The 18,388-nt window shown below is 43.5% G+C and overlaps 1 protein-coding gene across 1 annotated transcript in view; it reads left to right on the forward strand.

Moving 5' to 3' along the window:
- The window catches only part of LOC140194866 (diacylglycerol kinase theta), a 240,220-nt gene extending 230,522 nt beyond the window's left edge, over nt 1-9,698 (forward strand). The window contains exon 23 of the mRNA XM_072252146.1: nt 4,863-9,698. Coding sequence (XP_072108247.1) covers nt 4,863-4,964 — 102 coding nt within the window. The 3' untranslated portion in view covers nt 4,965-9,698. The remainder of the gene's footprint in view (nt 1-4,862) is intronic.
- Nucleotides 9,699-18,388: the final 8,690 nt, after the last annotated feature.

Consider the following 18,388-nt stretch of genomic DNA (forward strand, 5'->3'; position numbering starts at 1 on the left):
TACTTCAGTGGTTGGTAAGTTGATGGAAAAGATCCTGAGAGGCAGGATTTATGAACATTTGGAGAGGTATAATATGATTAGGAATAGTCAGCATGGCTTTGTCAAGGGCAGGTCGTGCCTTACGAGCCTGATTGAATTTTTAGAGGATGTGACTAAACATATTGATGAAGGTAGAGCAGTAGATGTAGTGTATATGGATTTAAGCAAAGCATTTGATAAGTTACTCCATACAAGGCTTATTGAGAAAGTAAGGAGGCATGGGATCAATGGGGACCTTGCTTTGTGCTTTGGCTTGCCCACAGAAGGCAAAGTGTGGTTGTGGATGGGTCATATTCTGCATGGAGGTCAGTGACCAGTGGTGTGCCTCAGGGATCTGTTCTGGGACCCCTTCTCTTTGTGATTTTTTATAAATGACCTGGATAAGGAAGTGAGGGATGGGTTATTAAATTTACTGATAACACAAAGGTTGGAGGTGTTGTGGATAGTGTGGAGGGCTGTCAGAGGTTACAGCGGGACATTGATAGGATGCAAAGCTGGGCTGAGAAGTGGCAGATGGAGTTCAACCCAGATAAGTGTGAGGTGGTTCATTTTGGTAGGTCAAATATGATGGCAGAATATAGTATTAGACTCTTGGCAGTGTGGAGGATCAGAAGGATCTTGGGGTCCGAGTCCATAGGACACTCAAAGCAGCTGCACAGGTTGTCTCTGTGGTTAAGAAGGCGTACGGTGTATTGGCCTTCATCGATCGTGGAATTGAGTTTTGGAGCTGAGAGGTAATGTTGCAGCAATATAGGACCCTGGTCAGACCCCACTTGGAGTATTCTGCTCAGTTCTGGTCACCTCACTACAGGAAGGATGTGGAAACCATAGAAAGGGTGCAGAGGAGATTTACAAGGATGTTGCCTGGATTGGGGAGCATGCCTTATGAGAATAGGTTGAGTGAACTCGGCCTTTTCTCCTTGGAGCGACGGAGGTTGAGAGGTGACCTGATAGAGGTGTATAAGATGATGAGAGGCATTGATCGTGTGGGTAGTCAGAGGCTTTTTCCCCAGGACTGAAATGGCTAACACGAGAGTTTTTAGGTGCTTGGAAGTAGGTACAGAGGAGATGTCAGGGGTAAGTTTTTTTACACAGAGTGGTGAGTGCGTGGAATGGGCTGCCGGCGACTGTGGTGGAAGCAGATACGATAGGGTCTTTTAAGAGACTCCTGGATAGTTACGTGGAACTCAGAAAATAAAGGGCTATGGGTAACCCGAGGTAATTTCTAAAGTAAGTACATGTTCGGCACAACATTGTGAGCCGAAAGGCCTATTTTGTGCTGTAGGTTTTCTATGTTTCTATACACAGCCTGACCTTCGGAGCTGTCCAATCATTTTCTGTCATCGAGTCAGAGAGAAGTACAGCAGTGAAACGGGCCAGTCAGCCCATCTAGTCCTTGCTGAAAACTGTTTGAACTGACTTCACCCATCACCCTGCACAGGGACCATAGCCTTCCATATACCTACTATCCATGTACCTATCCAAACTTATTTTAAAAGTTAAAATCGATCTCTCTTGCACCGTTTGTGCTGGCAGCTCATTCCACACTCCCATGACCCTCTGAGTGAAAAAGTTTCCCTTCAAGTTCCCTTTAAACTTCTCACCTTTTACCCTTTACATATGACCTCTGATTGCAGTCCCACCTAACTGTGGAAAATGCCTGTTTATATTTACCTTATCTATACCCCTCATAATTTTGTATACCTCGATCAACTCTCCTCAGTCTTCTGTGTTCTAAAGAATACAGTCCTCATCTATTCAGTCTTTCCTCATAACTCAGGTCCTCCAGACCTGGCTACGTCCTTGTAAATTTTCTCTGCAACTATTATACAACTTCAACATAACATCCCATCTCCTGTACTCAATACATTGATTTATGAAGGCCAATGTTCCAAAAGCTTTATTTACAAACCTATCTACCTGTGACGCCACTTTCAAGAAATTATGGACCTGTATCCCCAGATCCCTTTGTTCTTCCACACTCCTCAGTGCCCTAATGTTCACCGTGTAAGACCACCCTGGTTGGTCCTATCAAAGTGCAAAACCTCGCACTTGTCTGCATTAAATTCCATCTGCCATTTTGCAGCCCATTTTTCCAACTGATGCAGATCCCTCCACAAGCCATGATAGCCTTCCTTACTGTCCACTATACCCCCAATCTTGGTGTCATTCGCAAATTTGCTGATGCAGTTAACCACATCATCATCCAGATCATTGATATAGATTCCAAACAAAGGATACAGTACTGATCCCCGTGGCACACCACTAGTCACAGGTTGCCAGTTCAGCGAGGCAACCCTCTACTACCACTCTCTGGCTTTTCCCACAAAGCCAGTGTCTAATCCAGTTTACTATCTCGTTCTGAATGCTGAGTATTGAACCTTCTTGACCAGCCTCCCGTGTGGGACCTTGTCAAATGCCTTACTAAAGTCCACGTAGACAACATCCACTGCCTTGCCTTCATCCACTTTCCTAGTAACTTCCTCGAAAAACTCAAAAGTTTGGTTAGACATGACCTACCACACACAAAGCCATGCAAACTATCCTCAATAAGTCCATGTCTAACCAAATACTTATATGATCCCTTAGAACACATTCCAATAACTTTCCCCACTACTGATGTCAGACTCCCAAGCGTTTAATTTCCTGGTTTCTGTTTAGAGCATTTTTTAAACAGCAACACAACATTGGCTATCTTCCAATCCTCTGGTACCTCTCTTGTCACTAAGGATGTTTTAAATGTCTCTGCTAGAGACATAGTAATTTGTGCACTTGTCTCCCATAGGGTCCAAGGGGAATTCCTTGTCAGGCCCTGTGGATTTATCCATCCTGATTCATCTCAGGGTAGCAACCCCCTCGTCTGTAATCTGTACAGAGTCCATGGAGTTGATGCTGCAATGCCTCACTTCTGTAAACTCCTTCATCCATCCCCGAATAAATACAGATGTAAAGAATACATCTAAGATCTTCCTCATCTGTTTTGGCTCCACACATGGCTTACTGTTCTGGCTTCCAGAGGACCAATTTGTCCCTTGCAATCCTTTTGCTCTTACACTGTTCCTCAAACGTCAACTCTCTCTCTTTGCACAGATACAGCCTGACCTATTGAGTGGTCCCACCATTTTCTGTCACTAATGTAGGTTTATTGATTTCGAGATGGAGCACAGAACCAGCCCTTCCAGCTGAATGAGCCACACTACCAGCAACCCCTGATTTAACCCCAGCCTAATCACTGGACAACTTACAATGACCTACTAACTTACTAACCGATACAACTTTGGAATGTGGGAGGAAACAGGAGCACCCAGAGGAAACCCACACACACACACGTGCGTGCGTGGCAAGGATATGCAAATGCTTGCAGAGGATGGCGGGATTGAACTCTGAACCCTGATGCCCCGAGCTGCAGGAGTGTTAGGCTAACCACTGTACCCAACAATTTGATCCTGAGTATAAGCCAACATTGAGTAATGTGTTACAATGCAGGCCAGCTGCTTGCAACGTTGTACAAGGTTGCTGGTCTTTACCGAGGGTGGTAGTGAGAGGTAGGGAGCTTGCGATCCTGTGATGGTGCATGTAAGTGGGGCAAGGTTCGGGAACCAAAAGACTTAAGAGCAGAATTAGGCCATCTGGCCCATCGAGTCTGCTCCACCATTCAATCATGGCTGATCCTTTTTCTTCTATCTCCTCCTCAACCCCAGTTCCCAGCCTTCTCCCTGTAACCTTTGATACCATGTCCAATCAAGAACCTATCAATCTCTGCCTTAAATACACCCAACCACCTGGCCTCCACAGCTACATGTGGCAACAAATTCCACAAATTCACCACCTTCTGGCTAAAGAAATTTCTCTGCATCTGTTCTAAATGAACACCCCTCTACCCTGAGGCTGTGCCCTCTTGTCCCAGACTCTCCCACCGTGGAAAACATCCTTTCCACATCTACTCTGTCTAGGCATTTCAACATTCAAAAGGTTTCAATGAGATCCCCCCTCATCCTTCTAAATTCCAGCAAGTACAGACCAAGAGCCATCAAACGTTCCTCATATGAAAACTCGTTCATTTCTGGAATCATCCTTGTGAACCTCCTCCAGACCCTCTCCAATGCCAGCACATCTTTATTTAGATAAGGGGCCCAAAACTGTTCACAATTCTCAAGGTGAAGCCTCACCAGTGCCTTATAAAGCCTCAGCATCACATCCCTGCTCTTGTATTCCAAACCTCTTGAAACGAATGCTAACATTGCATTTGCCTTCCTCACCACTGACTCTACCTGTAAATTAACCTTCAGGGTGTTCTGCACAAGGACTCCCAAGCCCGTTTGTATCTCAGATTCCTGGATTTTCTCCTCATTTAGAAAATAGTCTCCAAATTTATTTCTACTACCAAAGTACATGACCATGTATTTTCCAACTTTGTATTTTATTTGCCACTTTCTTGCCCATTCTCATAATATGTCTAAGTCCTTCCGCAGCCTATCTGTTTCCTCAATACTAGCAATCTTCATATCATCTGCAAACAGCAACAAAGCCATCTATTCTGTCAACTACAAACAAGAGAAAATCTGCAGATGCTGGGAATCCGAGCAACACACACAAAATACTGGAGGAACTTAGCAGGCCAGGCAGCATCCTTGGAAAAAAAAGTACTGTCAATGCTTTGGGCCAAAAGCCTTCGGCTGGTCCTGCAGATATTTCGTGTCCCTCCGTTCCCAACATATTCATATCCATACATAAAGTCTCTTAAAAGTTGCTAACATACCTGGCAGTCTGTTTGCTCTGAAGGAAATTCTGTTTTACACAAATTGCGATATTTTTTTCCCCAGGTTCATATGTTGAAACGATGTAAACAAAAGCAGAAGAAGCAAGCTGGGGCTTTCAAAGATTCAAGAGCAGAGAGTTTTCCTCCTCCTGAGGTGGGCAACTGAAAAATAAACATACTTTACCAGCTCATTTCAACATCTGGAGATAGAAATCAAGATTTAATTGCTGAGTGACTTAAAGTTTGGAGCAATTTGCATTGTAATAATTTAGAGATTTATTTGCTAATTTCTATTGGAAATTTGCTGTGATTGTCTGATGTCTCCAGCCAGTAGCCCAGAAACACTGAATTATCAAGTAAATGATTGATGTTCCTCGTTCACTAAACTGAAGGGTAGAATAATTATTGCAGTAATCAGTTCTATGTATGGAAAGGAAATGCTTCAACCTTTGCCCCTTCAGGAACATGCTCTGCTCTGTTATCATGAGCAGCTCTTCACAATGATTTTTCTCATCTCTTCTGACCTCCCCAGCATAACGGCCAGGAAAATATTGCCAAACAATTAGCAGAACGTACGTTTTCACAATTCTTCCTACTTGTCTCTTATTTTGGGAAAAAAGCTCAAATCATTTCTAAAATTTTCATTCCAGACCTACACAAAATTCATTTAAGAGATCACAAGATTCTTGTAAGTGTTCATATTCTTTTGGTAGAACATTTAAAATACTTGTTTACCTCGGATTATTTTGTTATTTGAACTGATAATATTAATTAATGGTGTAGACTTATTCATACTTTAGTGAACTTTGAAAAAGAAATGTTTGCAGAGAGAAAATAGTTTTATACAGAAATAATATTTATGTTTGAGGGTGATAGATATTCAGGGATGCATTGTTAATATGTAGCCACAGTAACACACATTGATTAGCACCACATTATTGTAATGCAGTTATTGTTCAAAAAATGGATTGAGCACAGAACTAATCATAACCATTCAATGCAGCAATGGGTAAAGGAGTGAATAATGGTTCAGAACAACATTGCTTTAGATTTAGTGAAACTGAATATTCTCACTTGAGAGGCTACAGAACAGCTCATTCCAAACACCTATTTATTTTTCCAAAAGCTTAGTTTTAAAATGTTTTAAATTATAATATTACAAATTTTCCTCCTGGTTTGTCTGAGGACACTGGTTGTAAGTAATCCTTGCCAAACCTTTCGAAACAGCATGACTTAAGGGCATATCAATCTGATTGTTTCAGTCGGTGATTATAGCCAGTATAGGTGACCCTATCATATGATCACATGTCACGTGACAAAGGATATTCTGTCCTACGCTAGCTCAGAGGTATGCTCTCCCTCAAGGGGATATAGGTGGAATGATGCAGTTCCCTATTTTTTGAATACTATTTGATACTTGTATAACATACTAGAATAACCTGTTCAAAATGTCCCAGTACTGTTACTGACAGATTGAAACCTTACTTGTTCCAAAATTCACTTGTCACCCCCTGTGCTAGACGAACACCTGACTTTACTGAGCAAGGAGCTTTGGTGGTGAAACCTCCAGCTATTACTCGCAATAAAAGACAATTTTTCCTGCTGGTAACACTGTGTCTGAAGTGTACGTGTAAAGGGAACACTCACGAATTACCAGCAGCCAAAGTGTCCTACCTAACTTTTAGTAGAAAGGAAACCCAGTGAGTGAAGAACACAGCTGTTTTCACAATGAGCCACAGTATGGAAAGAACACTTTCCCTGGTATGCATCAAGAAAAGGAAGAGTTTTGACCATGAATTCATCTTGTGCTTACAGTGCGTGGTTGTGGTATCATGCATCTCTTCCTATAATTAACACTCATTACATTAGTTTTATTCAGGGAGTGATAGTCAAACATCATCGTTGTTCCAGAGAATATTAATGCGGTGAAGTACCAGATACAATTCCATCTACAATAATACATTGTCATATTCCATTCTCAGTGGAATTTTTGTTTGTTTGCCAACCAGTGGGGAAAAGTAGTGAAGAAAGGATTTTGTCTAATTCTCATGAACTGAATCGGATAGACATGAATCTTGTCATCTAATACCATTGGAATTGGTTTATTTTTTATTGCATGTCTTAATCTCTTCGTTTTCTTCCCTCTTACCATGACATTGCTAAAATATTCAACAAAAAGTTAATTAAACTCCTTTGCTGAAATAGAACAGGAAATAATCTAGATTGTTCATTCTCCTGCTCCACAATATTTTTGAACAGTTTTTGGTTTTTAATCCTCAGACCTTCATCATCAGCCATATCTTGTGTTCGAGTTCCTTTGGCATGGTGGCAAATGCATACACTATTAAGTGCTTTACAAATCTTTCATAATGACAATGGGGAGGGTGGTTTTCCGTTAGCAATGCAGCTCTGTTTTAGTTGTGTGCCTGGTGCTTCTACCGAAAGGAAATGGCAGCCATTGGAAGATGGGAAACTTTCTGGGTCCCAAATTGTTTACATGGTGAAGTTTTAGAGTTCTATTTTGATAATGCTAAGAGTTTTTAAACAAAATTAAATGCATATTTGTACCTTTTTGATTTGACAGAACCAATTCTATTTTATTATGATGCTTAGAGTTTTGTGGATTGTTAAATGTTAATATTTTAGGTATCTTGGGAATTATATTTATGTTGCATTTATATATTAGTAACCATAGAGGCAAGTACAAGGGTATTGAATGGGTTGTGTTTTGAGCAGCATATCATACATTTCTGCACACTGACTTGTGACCACAGAACGTCACAGATTGACTGCCTGTTTATGAGTTTCAGGATTTACACTTCCTTCCCTGGAGAGGAAAAGAAAATGTTTGTCTCTTTTACTGGCCAAAGCTGCAAGGTGTCTGGGTGTATTAAAGCAGTGTTTTATTCTAGGGCAATATTTAATAATCTCACAAAAACTATTTTGATTTATCAGTCTGTGCCAATGTCACTTATTAATTAGTTAAATTAATTGTGTGGGGCTGCATAACCTGGAATGGTTGAGTTTAGAAACATAGAAAATAGGTGCAGGAGTAGGCCATTCAGCCCTTCGAGCCTGCACCGCCATTTATTATGATCATGGCTGATCATCCAACTCAGAACCCCGCCCCAGCCTTCCCTCCATACCCCCTGACCCCCGTAGCCACAAGGGCCATATCTAACTCCCTCTTAAATATAGCCAATGAACTGGCCTCAACTGTTTCCTGTGGCAGAGAATTCCACAGATTCACCACTCTCTGTGTGAAGAAGTTTTTCCTAATCTCGGTCCTAAAAGGCTTCCCCTCTATCCTCAAACTGTGGCCCCTCGTTCTGGACTTCCCCAACATCGGGAACAATCTTCCTGCATCTAGCCTGTCCAATCCCTTTAGGATCTTATACGTTTCAATCAGATCCCCCCTCAATCTTCTAAATTCCAACGAGTACAAGCCCAGTTCATCCAGTCTTTCTTCATATGAAAGTCCTGCCATCCCAGGAATCAATCTGGTGAACCTTCTTTGTACTCCCTCTATGGCAAGGATGTCTTTCCTCAGATTAGGGGACCAAAACTGCACACAATACTCCAGGTGTGGTCTCACCAAGGCCTTGTACAACTGCAGTAGTACCTCCCTGCTCCTGTACTTGAATCCTATCGCTATAAATGTCAGCATACCATTCGCCTTTTTCACCGCCTGCTGTACCTGCATGCCTACTTTCAATGACTGGTGTATAATGACACCCAGGTCTCGTTGCACCTCCCCTTTTCCTAATCGGCCACCATTCAGATAATAATCTGTTTTCCTATTTTTGCCACCAAAGTGGATAACTTCACATTTATCCACATTAAATTGCATCTGCCATGAATTTGCCCACTCACCCAACCTATCCAAGTCACCCTGCATCCTCTTAGCATCCTCCTCACAGCTAACACTGCCACCCAGCTTCGTGTCATCCGCAAACTTGGAGATGCTGCATTTAATTCCCAAGTTTAAATATAAACTTTACAAAAATCCTATTGGCCAATGGTGCAGTTACTGAAGCTGACTCCAGCAGGCAACAGTGTTTTGTTAGTGCCTTGTTTGTGCTGCTTGCTTTCTGGCTGAGGCCAATAAATGACACGCAAAGGCAGAAAGAAAATGACAAGCTTAAAATATTGGCCAACCCTGAAACATCGAGTGTCTTTTATAGAATTTCTTTTCTTTTACTAACTTCCAGCATTAAACAGTGGATACTGACAGTAAAATTTGTTTCTCCACTGAACCGGGCGATTGTTACTATCGTCCTCCAAAGGTCACTTTAGAATTTCAGTTACTAGCAGGTAATGGTGAGAAATTATTTTATAGCATTTTGCGAAGATGTAATGATTTGCTTATGTGCCTGTTTTTGCCACATCAGTGTGATGGGAACCAAATTACCCTCGACAATCCAAACACCAAGTAATAAAATGTTAAAACTCAACAATTCCTTAATCAAAATGCTGGTGTTTGGATACACTATTACTGGAATCTACTTCAGCTATCATTTTGTTAAAATCAAGCAGGCAATGCTCAATGGTACTGAGCATTTGAGTTGCAAATATTGATTACCTCTAATATCCTTTTCCAACGTGCTTTGTGTAGTGTCAGTCTTCAGGTTTGTTTTACGTGGGAGTGCTTCCTGTCGGTGATGTGTTCTGCTGAACATAGATCTTACACTGTAAATATTGATCGAATTCTCAGATTCTCATCATTCCACCATCGACTGCTCAGTTAGAATTCCCATCATTTGATGTGTATTGCATCAACTGTGTATATGTTGAAATGAGTTCATGTTGTAAAGAAATTGCACTGTTATATACTGTATAATCCCTTCTGAATGTAATTCTGTGTTCAGTAAGAAATCTATTGAAAGAATAAAATCAGACATTCCAATGAAATAGTTAACGAATGTACATTTTCATTTACCTGTTGCACATGTTGAATCGTCAAATGTGTACTTTTGACATCTATATTATTGTCTGCATCTCAGATGATACCCAGTCACCACGTGGCCAAAACCTTTTCCTTCCATGTTAGGAACAACAAAGGGGGCAGAAGGACACCTCGGGGAGAGTGAGGGAGTAGAGGGACACCTCGGGGTGAGTGAGGGGGTAGAGGGACACCTCGGGGAGAGTGAGGGAGATCAGGACACCTCGGGGTGAGTGAGGGAGTAGAGGGACACCTCGGGGTGAGTGAGGGGGTAGAGGGACACCTCGGGGTGAGTGAGGGGATCAGGACACCTCGGGGTGAGTGAGGGAGTAGAGGGACACCTCGGGGTGAGTGAGGGGGTAGAGGGACACCTCGGGGTGAGTGAGGGGATCAGGACAGTACAGTTGGAAGAAGTGTGAGCCCATGGACGTTGATTGTCGGTACACATAGCAGAATATTGTTAACTGGATAGTTGGTGGTCATTGAAGTGCTGTTGTATTCCGGTTGCTCAAAGCGAATGCACCATATTGACCCGGTTAAAGATAAAGATTAACAACAAGGTCGTGGCGAGCAACGTGCATAAAATGTTGGCACCAGCAATGGAAATGAATGAACAGCTGACATTTTGGGCCAAACCCTTCATCATAAGTGGAAAGGAAGGGGGAAGATGCCAGAATAAGAAGGTGGGGGGGGGCGGGGAGGAGAGAAGGACAAGCTGGATTGGGATTCCCAGCCTGGGGACGTGGACCCCTTGGTTAATGGTGGGAAGCCATGACGTTCGAGGTTGGGCAACTCCGACGGAAGGTGATGAGTGAAGGAAGGTGGGTGTGGGAGGAGGAAATTAAGTTGGAAGCTGATAGGTGATAACTGCAAAAGATAAAGGGCTGGAGGAGAGAGGAGAGAGGACCATGGGATAAAGCAGAGGCGGCGATTCCCTTTTTGTATTTGCATATTGGTTGTTGTCCATCCTGTTGGTGTGGTCCTTCATTGATTCTATTGTGTTTCTGCAAGAAACAAACCTCAGGGTCGTATATGGTGGCATATATGTTCTACGATAATAAATTTACTTTGAAGATACACTTCCATCTGCCACTTTACCCATTCACCTCATCTATTTATTTATTCATTGAGGTAAGTGCAGAATAAACCCTTCTGGCTCTTATAGCAATGCTGCTAGGCAACACTCCCCCCCCCCCATTTAAATCTCGCCTTAACACGGGACAATTTACACTGTCTGTGGAGGGTATCCAGAGCACCCAAGGGAAACACACATGGTCACATGGGAAACGTACAAACTGCTCGCTTACTGCGGCTCAAGTCTGTGTAAGTCCTTGTTTCCTCAACACTACCTTGCCTTTCACCTATCTTCACATTCCACACAAACTCGGCCATAAAGCCATCAATCCCATTATCCAAATCAGTGACATCAGTCCCAGCACCAACCTCTGTGGAACACCACTAGCTACCTTCAGCTAACTGGAAAACATAGAAACATAGAAAATAGGTGCAGGAGTAGGCCATTTGGCCCTTCGAGCCTGCACCGCCATTTATTATGATCATGGCTGATCATCCAACTCAGAACACCGCCCCAGCCTTCCCTCCATACCCCCTGACCCCTGTAGCCACAAGGGCCATATCTAACTCCCTCTTAAATATAGCCAATGAACTGGCCTCAACTGTTTCCTGTGGCAGAGAATTCCACAGATTCACCACTCTCTGTGTGAAGAAGTTTTTCCTAATCTCAGTCCTAAAAGGCTTCCCCTCTATCCTCAAACTGTGACCCCTCGTTCTGGACTTCCCCAACATCAGGAACAATCTTCCTGCATCTAGCCTGTCCAATCCCTTTAGGATCTTATACGTTTCAATCAGATCCCCCCTCAATCTTCTAAATTCCAACGAGTACAAGCTCAGTTCATCCAGTCTTTCTTCATATGAAAGTCCTGCCATCCCAGGAATCAATCTGGTGAACCTTCTCTGTACTCCCTCTATGGCAAGGATGTCTTTCCTCAGATTAGGGGACCAAAACTGCGCACAATACTCCAGGTGTGGTCTCACCAAGGCCTTGTACAATTGCAGTAGTACCTTCCTGCTCCTGTACTCAAATCCTCTCGCAGGAGCAGGGAGGTACTACTGCAGTTGTACAAGGCCTTGAAAAGGCTCCTTTATTGCCATTCTTTGCCTTCTGCCTCTCAGCTAATCTTCTATCCATGCTAGTACCTTTCCTGTAATACCATGGGCTCCTATCGAGTTAAAGAGTCTCATGTGCAGGCACCTTGTCAAAAGCCTTCTGAAAATCCAAGTAAACAACATCCTCTTTTGTCTATCCTGCCTATTATTTGTTGAAACAAGTCCAACAGATTTGTCAGGCAAGATTTCCCCTTAAGGTAACCATGCTAACTTTGACCTCTTTTGTTAAGAGCCTCCAAGTACCCTAAAACTTCAACCTTAATAATCCAACATCTTCCCAACCACTGAAGTCAGCCCTATAATTTCCTTTCTTCTGCCTTCCTCCCTTCTTAAAGAGTGAAGAGAAATTGCAATTTTCCAGTGCTCCAGAACCATTCCACAATTTAGTGATTCTTGAAAGATCATTAGTAATGCCTTCACAATCTCTGACGCTACCTTCTTCAGAGCCCAGGGGTGTATAATCATCTGGTCCAAGTGACATCTACCTTCAGACCTTTCAGCTTCCCAACCACTTCACCTTCAGCAATAGCTATGTACTCACTTCTGCCCCCCAACACTCTCAAATTCCTGGCACACTGCTGGTGTCTTCCACAGTGAAGACGGATACAGAATACTTACGTTCATCTGCCAGTTCTTTGTTCCCATTATTACCTTGCCGGTATTATTTTCCAGTGGTCCTCTATGCACTCGCATCTCTCTCATCTTTATAGATCTGAAAAAGATTTTTGGTATCCTCTTACAAATTATTGGCTCAACTTGATATTTTGTCTTTTCTCTCCTTACGGCTTTTTAGTTGCCGCCTTTTGGTTTTGTAAAGTTTCCTAATCCTCTAAATTCCCACTAATTTTTTCCATATGTCCTCTTTTATTTTATGCTCTCTTTGACTTCCCTTGACAGCCCTTGCCTCTTCCTCCCTTTAGAATAGATCTTCTGTGGGATGTATCAATCCTGCACCTTCCCGTTTGCTCCCAGAAACAACAGCCATTGTTCTGCCATCATTCTTGCTAGTGTCCCTTTCCAGTTAACTTTAGCCAGCTCCTCGCTCATGCCTCTAATTCCCTTTATCGCCACTGTAATACTGACACATCTGACATTATATTCTCAAACTGCAGGGTGAATTCTATCATATTATGATCACTGCATCCTAACTATAGCTTCCTAAGGAAGCTAAAGCACGATCTCCTCCCTCATCACCTGCTGATCAACTTCTATTGGACAACTATAGAGAGCCTCCTGACGTATTGCTGTGCAGTGTGGTTTGCCAGCTGCGCAGAACAGAACAGGAAGGACTTGCAGTGGGTGGTGAGGGTAGCAGAGCGGGTTATTGGCACAACATTACCCTCCCTCAGAGACATTTATACTGGCAGACTTCAAAAGAAGGCTACTTGTATTTCAAAGGATCCCACTCATCCTGGACATCACCTGTTTTCCCCTCTACCTTCTGGGAAGAGATACAGAGCATTAAGGACGAACACAAAGAGACTCCTTAACAGCTTCTACCCACAAGCAGAGAAATGTATAACACCCCCTTCCCTTCTCCGGCCCCCCCTCGGCGGCAGCTCAATGCATCCATTTCCAGGAATGGCAGGTGTGCAACAATCCTACCCCACCATCCATATATTATTAATTTTGGACTGCACTCCTGAGGTTTTAAAGTTTATTTTATGTATATATTCTTTGTCATGCTGCAAAACGTTGAGCTGCTAAACTGTGTTTCATTGCTCCACAACAATGACAATAAAGATATTCTATTCTATTCTAAACTGTAAGGGTAAAAAGACCATGATGGGAGATGCATACAGACCCCCAAGCAGTAGTAATGATGAGGCCCACAAGTTACAATGGGAGATAGAGATTGCATGCCAAAAGGGCAATGTTACAATAGTCAAGGGGGACTTCAATATGCATGAAGATTGGGAAAATCAGTTTGGTGTGGATTCTGGGGGAGGAGTGGAACTTATAGCGTGCAGAAGAGATGGCTTTTTAGAGCAGCTTGTGGTTAAGCCCATGAGAGGATCAGCTATTCTGGATTGGGCGTTGTGCAATGAACTGGAATTGATTAGAGAGTTTAAGGTAAAAGAACATTTATTATAATGTGATCAAATTCCCCTGAAATTTGAGAAGGAGAAGCTAAAGTCAGATATATCAGTATTACAATGAAGTAAAGGGAATTACAGAGGCATGAGAGGGGAGTTGGCCGGAATTGATTGGACAAGAACACTGGCAGGGATGATGACAGAGCAGCAATGGCCGGAATTTCTGGAAACAATTCGGAAAGCACAGGATATATACATCACAAACAGGAAGTGGCATTCTAAAAGCAACATGACACAACCATGGCAAACAAGAGAAGTTGAAGCCAACATAAAAGCCAGAGAAGGCGTATAATAGAGCAAAAAATAGTGGGAAGTTAGAGATTTATGAAACACTTAGAAACATAGAAAATAGGTGCAGGAGTAGGCCATTCAGCCCTTTGAACTTGCACTGCCATTCAGTATGGTCATGGCTGATTATCCAACTCAGAAACCTGTACCTGCCTTCTCTCCATACCCCGATCCCTTTAGCCACAAGGGCCATATCTAACTCCCTCTTAAATATAGCTAATGAACTGGCCTCAACTGTTTCCTGTGTCAGAGAATTCCACAGATTCACCACTCTCTGTGTGAAGAAGTTTTTCCTCATCTCAGTCCTAAAAGGCTTCCCCTTTATCCTCAAACTGTGACCCCTTGTTCTGGACTTCCCCAACATTGGGAACAATCTTCCTGCATCTAGCCTGTCCAATCCCTTTAGAATTTTATACGTTTCAATAAGATCCCCCCTCAATCTTCTAAATTCCAACGAGTATAAGCCTAGTCGATCTAGTCTTTCATCATATGAAAGTCCTGCCATCCTAGGAATCAATCTGGTGAACCTTCTTTGTACTCCCTCTATGGCAAGGATGTCTTTCCTCAGATTAGGGGACCAAAACTGCACACAATACTCCAGGTGTGGTCTCACCAAGGCCTTGTACAGCTGCAGTAGTACCTCCCTGCTCCTGTACTCGAATCCTCTTGCTATGAATGCCAGCATACCATTCGCCTTTTTCACCGCCTGCTGTACCTGCATGCCCACTTTCAATGACTGGTGTATAATGACACCCAGGTCTCGTTGCACCTCCCCTTTTCCTAATCGACCACCATTCAGATAATAATCTGTTTTCCTGTTCTTGCCACCAAAGTGGATAACCTCACATTTATCCACATAAATTGCATCTGCCATGAATTTGCCCACTCACCTAACCTATCCAAGTAACCCTGATTCCTCTTAGCATCCTCCTCACAGCTAACACTGCCGCCCAGCTTCGTGTCATCTGCAAACTTGGAGATGCTGCATTTAATTCCCTTGTCTAAGTCATTAATATATATTGTAAACAACTGGGGTCCCAGCACTGAGCCTTGCGGTACCCCACTAGTCACTGTCTGCCATTCTGAAAAGGTCCTGTTTATCCCCACTCTTTGCTTCCTGTCTGCTAACCAACTCTCCACCCACACCAATACCTTACCCGCAATACCGTGTGCTTTAAGTTTGCACACAAATCTCCTGTGTGGGACCTTGTGAAAAGCCTTTTGAAAATCCAAATATACCACATCTACTGGTTCTCCCCTATCCACTCTACTAGCTACATCCTCAAAAAAATTCTATGAGATTCGTCAGACATGATTTTCCTTTCACAAATCCATGCTGACTTTGTCTGATGATAACTAAAAAAACTAATTAAAAACTAACAGAAGACAACTAAAAAGTCATTAAGAAGGTAAAGATGGAATATGAAAGTAAGTCAGCCAAGAAATTAAAAAGGATACCGAAAGTTTCTTCAGAAACATTAAGTGTAAAAGAGAGGCGAGAATTAGGGCTGCTGGAAAATGATGCTGGAGAGGTAGCAATGGGGGACAACGAAATAGTGGATGAACTGAGTATGTTTTGGCATCAGTCTTCACCGTAGAAGACACTATCAGTATTGTGGAAGTTCCAGGTGTCATGGGACATGAAGTGTGTGAAATAACCATAACTAGAGCGAAGGTTCTTGGAAAACTGAAAAGTTTGAAGTGTCATAAGGGCGGTGGCTGGGAACGGACCCATGTGCAAGACACAGACAGTGAAGTACTAGGGACAGGACTAGGATACAGGGCGATGGCAAGGACATGGACAGGAAAAACCAGGAACCTGGAACAGGCCTGAACAAGAGAGCTAGGAGCCTGGGCTTGGACTCCGAGCCAGAGACTGGACCTGGGTCTTGCCTCTGGCTCAGACCCCAGAACCAGGCAAGGACGAGGCTTGGCAGGCAGGCGGGACTTGAGGCTTGAGGCTGCAGGCAGGAGATTTGAGGCGAAGCGAGGAGAGGCTGCAAGCAGCAGACTCGAGGCGAGGCGAGGCTGCAGGCTGGAGGCAGGAGACTTGAGGTGAGGCGAGGCTGGAGGCTGGAGACTTGAGGCGAGGCAAGGCGAGGCAAGGCTGGAGACTTGATACTTGGCTCCTCCAGGGCTGGGCACAGATCTCCTGGGCAGGGTGCGGATCACCACCGGACAGAGGCAAGGGACAGGAAGGGACAGAACCAACCCCAGGTAACGGCAAGACGGCCTGGCTTACCTGGGCAGAGGCAAGGGACAGGAAGGGAGCTAGGAACAGGGTGGCTCCAGGACAAGACTGCAGGCAAGACGAGTCGAGGGTTTCAGGCGAGGAAACAGAAGGCAGAGGAAGGGATAGAAGGAGTAAGGACAAGAACAATCCGGCAGCCACGCCCTGGTCTCTGGAGGTATTTATCCAGCCAGCCCCAACGAGAATCAGCCGCTCAATTAGCTCAACAAGGACAGAAACAGGGTAGAAAGGAAAACCTGGAGCAAGGGTCGGTGGACCGGACCGTGAACTGGAATACGGACTTCACGGACCGGACTATGACATGAAGATGGATAAGTCACCTTGACCAGATGGTGTACATACCAGAGTTCTAAAGGAGGTGGCTGAAGAGATTGTGGAGGCATTAGTAATGATCTTTCAAGAATCACTAGATTCTGGAATGGTTCCAGAAGACTGGAAAATTGCAAATGTCACTCCACTCTTCAAGAAGGGAAAGAAGCAGAAGAAAGGAAACTATAGGCCAGTTAGTCTGACCTCAGTGATTGGGAAGATGTTGGAGACTATTATTAAGAATGAGGTCTCAGGGTACTTAGAGGAACACGATAAAATAGGCTGTAGTCAGCATGGTTTCCTCAAGGGAAAACCTGTTGGAATTCTTTGAAGAAATTATGATAGACAAAGGAGAATCAGTTGATGTTGTGTACTTGGATTTTCAGAAGGCTTTTGACTAGGTGCCACACATGAAGCTGCTTAACAAGCTATGGGCCCATAGTATTGCAGGAAAGACTCTAGCATGGATAAAGCAGTGGCTGACTGGTAGGAGGCAAAGAGTGGGAATAAAGGAAGCCTTTTCCAGCTGGTGACTAGTGGTGTTCCACAGGGGTCTGTGATGGGACCGATTCTTTTTTACATTATATGTCAATGATTTGGATAATGGAATTGATGGCTTTGTTGCAAAGTTTGCAGATGACATGAAGACAGGTTCAGGCCATGTAGTTTTGAGGAAGTGAAGCTACAGAAGGACTTTGACAGATTAGGAGACGTGCTAAGAAATGTCAGATGGAATACAGTGTTGGGAAGTGTATGGTCATGCACATAGGAAGAACTGAAAGTGTTCACTGTTTTCTAAATGGAGAGAAAATATAAAACACTGGGTCGCAGAGGGACTTGGGAGTCCATGTGCAGAATTCCCTGAAGATTAATAAGAACATAAGAAATAGGAGCAGAAGTAGGCCATTCAGCCCATCGAGTCTGCTCCGCTATTCAATCATGGGCTGATCCAATTCTTCCAGTCATCCCCACTCCCCTGCCTTCTCCCCATACCCTTTGATGCCCTGGCTAATCAAGAACCTATCTATCTCTTCCTTAAATACACCCAATGACTTGGCCTCCACAGCCACTTGTGGCAACAAATTCCACAGATTTATCACCCTGTGACTAAAGTAATTTCTCTGCATCTCAGTTCTAAATGAACGTCCTTCAATCCTGAAGTTGTGCCCTTTTGTCCTAGAATCCACTACCGTGGAAAATAACTTTGCCATATCTGATCTGTTCAGGCCTTTTAACATTGGGAATGTTTCTATGAGATCCCCCCTCATTCTCCTGAACTCCAGGGAATACAGCCCAAGAGCTGCCAGACCTTCCTCATACAGTAACCCTTTCATTCCTGGAATCATTCTTGTGAATCTTCTCTGAACCCTCTCCAATGTCAGTATATCCTTTCTAAAATGAGGAGCCCAAAACGGCACACAATACTCCAAGTGTGGTCTCACGAGTGCCTTATAGAGCCTCAACATCACATCCCTGCTCTTATAGAAACATAGAAACATAGAAAATAGGTGCAGGAG

The sequence above is a fragment of the Mobula birostris genome, chromosome 3 (genome assembly GCF_030028105.1).
Source record: "Mobula birostris isolate sMobBir1 chromosome 3, sMobBir1.hap1, whole genome shotgun sequence".
Taxonomy (NCBI): Eukaryota; Metazoa; Chordata; class Chondrichthyes; order Myliobatiformes; family Myliobatidae; genus Mobula; species Mobula birostris.